Source organism: Hipposideros armiger, unplaced genomic scaffold, assembly GCF_001890085.2.
Source record: "Hipposideros armiger isolate ML-2016 unplaced genomic scaffold, ASM189008v1 scaffold_478, whole genome shotgun sequence".
Lineage (NCBI taxonomy): Eukaryota > Metazoa > Chordata > Mammalia > Chiroptera > Hipposideridae > Hipposideros > Hipposideros armiger.
Window position 1 is genome coordinate 1,269,806 of NW_017731828.1, and position 2,391 is coordinate 1,272,196.

General features: G+C 42.4%; 1 protein-coding gene across 1 annotated transcript in view; it reads left to right on the top strand.

Moving 5' to 3' along the window:
* The first annotated feature begins 486 nt into the window (after positions 1–486).
* Positions 487–2,391, top strand: part of MGAM2 (maltase-glucoamylase 2 (putative)) — a 78,221-nt gene continuing 76,316 nt past the window's right edge. Inside the window, exons 1-2 of the mRNA XM_019666758.1 lie at positions 487–592; positions 1,698–1,777. Coding sequence (XP_019522303.1) covers positions 487–592; positions 1,698–1,777 — 186 coding nt within the window. The remainder of the gene's footprint in view (positions 593–1,697; positions 1,778–2,391) is intronic.

Consider the following 2,391-nt stretch of genomic DNA (forward strand, 5'->3'; position numbering starts at 1 on the left):
GTTCAGTACACCCTCCCATATGCCATGGCATGGAAATTGAACAAAGACTTGGATTCAGGTTTTCCTGCTTTTCCCTCCCTGAGTGTTCCCTTCTCTCTCATGCTCAGCATGGGTGCAAACACCAAAGTGGCATCCAAAAGGCTTTCTGAACCATCTCAACCCCTCATCTCTTTGCTCCTGTCCTCCGTTTCTGTTCTCCCTCTCTCCCTCCAATTCTTTATGTCTGACGTATTTTTTCCCCCTTGGACAATGCCCAATCCCTCTGCACAGAAAAAAGGCAAAAGCCCTAGAGCGACTTTAACAGACTAAAGTTAATTAGACACTGTGATAAGTGGAAACAAATTCTCTGGATTGTGTAAAGAGGACCGCTAATAATCAAGTCGTCTTGCCAAGGAGTTCCCATTCTAACCGGGACTCGTGTGTTCTTTGGCATGGATGGGGCTTTGTGGTTTGCTTTAATCCTGTTGTCTGTGTCCTGTTGTCTAGATGGCGAGGAATCTCACTGTATTGGAAGTCCTTCTGATCATCTTCTTCCTAATTGTCTTGGCCGTAGATATCTTCTTGCTGTTTCTGGTGTTCGAGAATACTTCAGGTAAGGGCGACGCTTGTGGCTGCTTGGTGGGAAAGACTGGTGGGAAAGAAAGTCCCCTCTGGATGCCAAAAAGATCTTTTTATTCCTTCACTCTTCACCAATGTTTTAAATGAGCAAAGGCAGATATATTTTTTTCACACAAAATTTGCACATGGCCCATAAGCCGTGAAAAGGTATTCCACATCATCCATTTTGGGGGGAAATGCAAGTCAAAATGAAATACTTTTCACACCCACTAATATGTCTATAATAAAAATGACAGACAATAACAAGTGTGGTCAAGGATGTGGAGGAATTGGAACCCTATACATTGCTTGTGAGAATGTAACATGATGTAGCTACCTTGGCAAAGAGTTGGACAGTTCCTCAAAAAGTTAAAGACAGAGTTAAGCATGTTAGCAGTTCCACTTCCAGGCATGTAACCAAGAGAACTGAAAACACATGTTCACACAAAAATGTGTATGTGAATATTCATAGCAGAATTCTGTTTAATGGTTAAAAAGTGGAAACAACCCAAATGTATGTCAGCTGATGAATAGATTTTTTAAAGTGTTATACCCATACAATGGAATACGTAGTATTTAGCCATAAACAGAAATCCATGCTGCAACATGGATTAATCTTGAAAACATTATGCCAAGAGAAAGAAGCCAGATGCATAATTTCATTTATATGAAATGTTCAGAATAGGCAAATCCATAGAGACAGAAATGGATTAGTGTTTACCAGGGCCCGGGAGAAGAAGGAAAGGGAAGTGACCACTAATGGGTATGTGATTTCTTTTTGGGGTGATGAAAATGTCTAGTTAGATAGTGGTGATTGGTTGCACAATTTTGTAAAATACTGAAAAAAAACTATTGAATTATACACTTTAAAAGGGTGAATTTTATGAGACATGAATTGTGTCTCAATAAAAACCAACCCAACACAAAGCAAAAGTGCTTAACACTTGCAGAAGTGTTAAATATTGAATACAAATGCAGATACCAGTTACTCGTGATCATCGACTGGAGAAATGGCTGAAAGTCTGTCACTTCGCCTGCTCCCTTCCTGGAACTGGGAGTACACTACAGATGTTTAACTTTGTTCTTTCCTTCTTGTGCAGATGCTTCATTTGTTCCACAGTGCCCAGAGATCCCCGAATCAGAAAGGATAGACTGCGTGGCTGGCCAGCTGGTGACAGAGGTCAGAAAATGGGCTCCCTGCCATTGGCCTACTGGGTTTCATTTAAAATGAATGAGCATGTGACATGGAGAGAGGGCAGTGGTGGAGAGGATTATGGGTCTCTGATTTGTGTGGAATTATTTCTTCCTTGCCTTATTGAATTAAACAACAACACTCTAGAAGCGAGGGAAGGAGGGTAATGTAAAGGGAAGCGGAGGAGGAACTGACAAAGAGTGGTGACCCGTGGAGTGGAAAGTCCAGAGTGGAGAGAGAGTTCCCAGGGTGCTTAAATGTGTCATGCGTGCAATTCCAAGGGCAGCCAAGGAAAGGTTAAATTTTTCTGGGCCAGACTATGTATTCCTTGAAAATAGAAGCCATCCAGCACATAGGGATGACTGAGGCACTTGGTGAGCTCAAGTGACTTGTTATAACAAGAGCCTTCTGGAATCATATTCTTGGCAAGAGATCACAGTGAACATGAGCTAAAGAACCTAGATTTTCTCCCAAAGCATCTTCATCAAGAATATCAACTCTCTGGGACCAGCTGAGTGGCGCGATGGTTAAGAACTGGCTTGGGATGCCAGAGGGCCCCAGTTCGGATCCCACATATGAGGGCCAGTGACACTGCCCTCTAC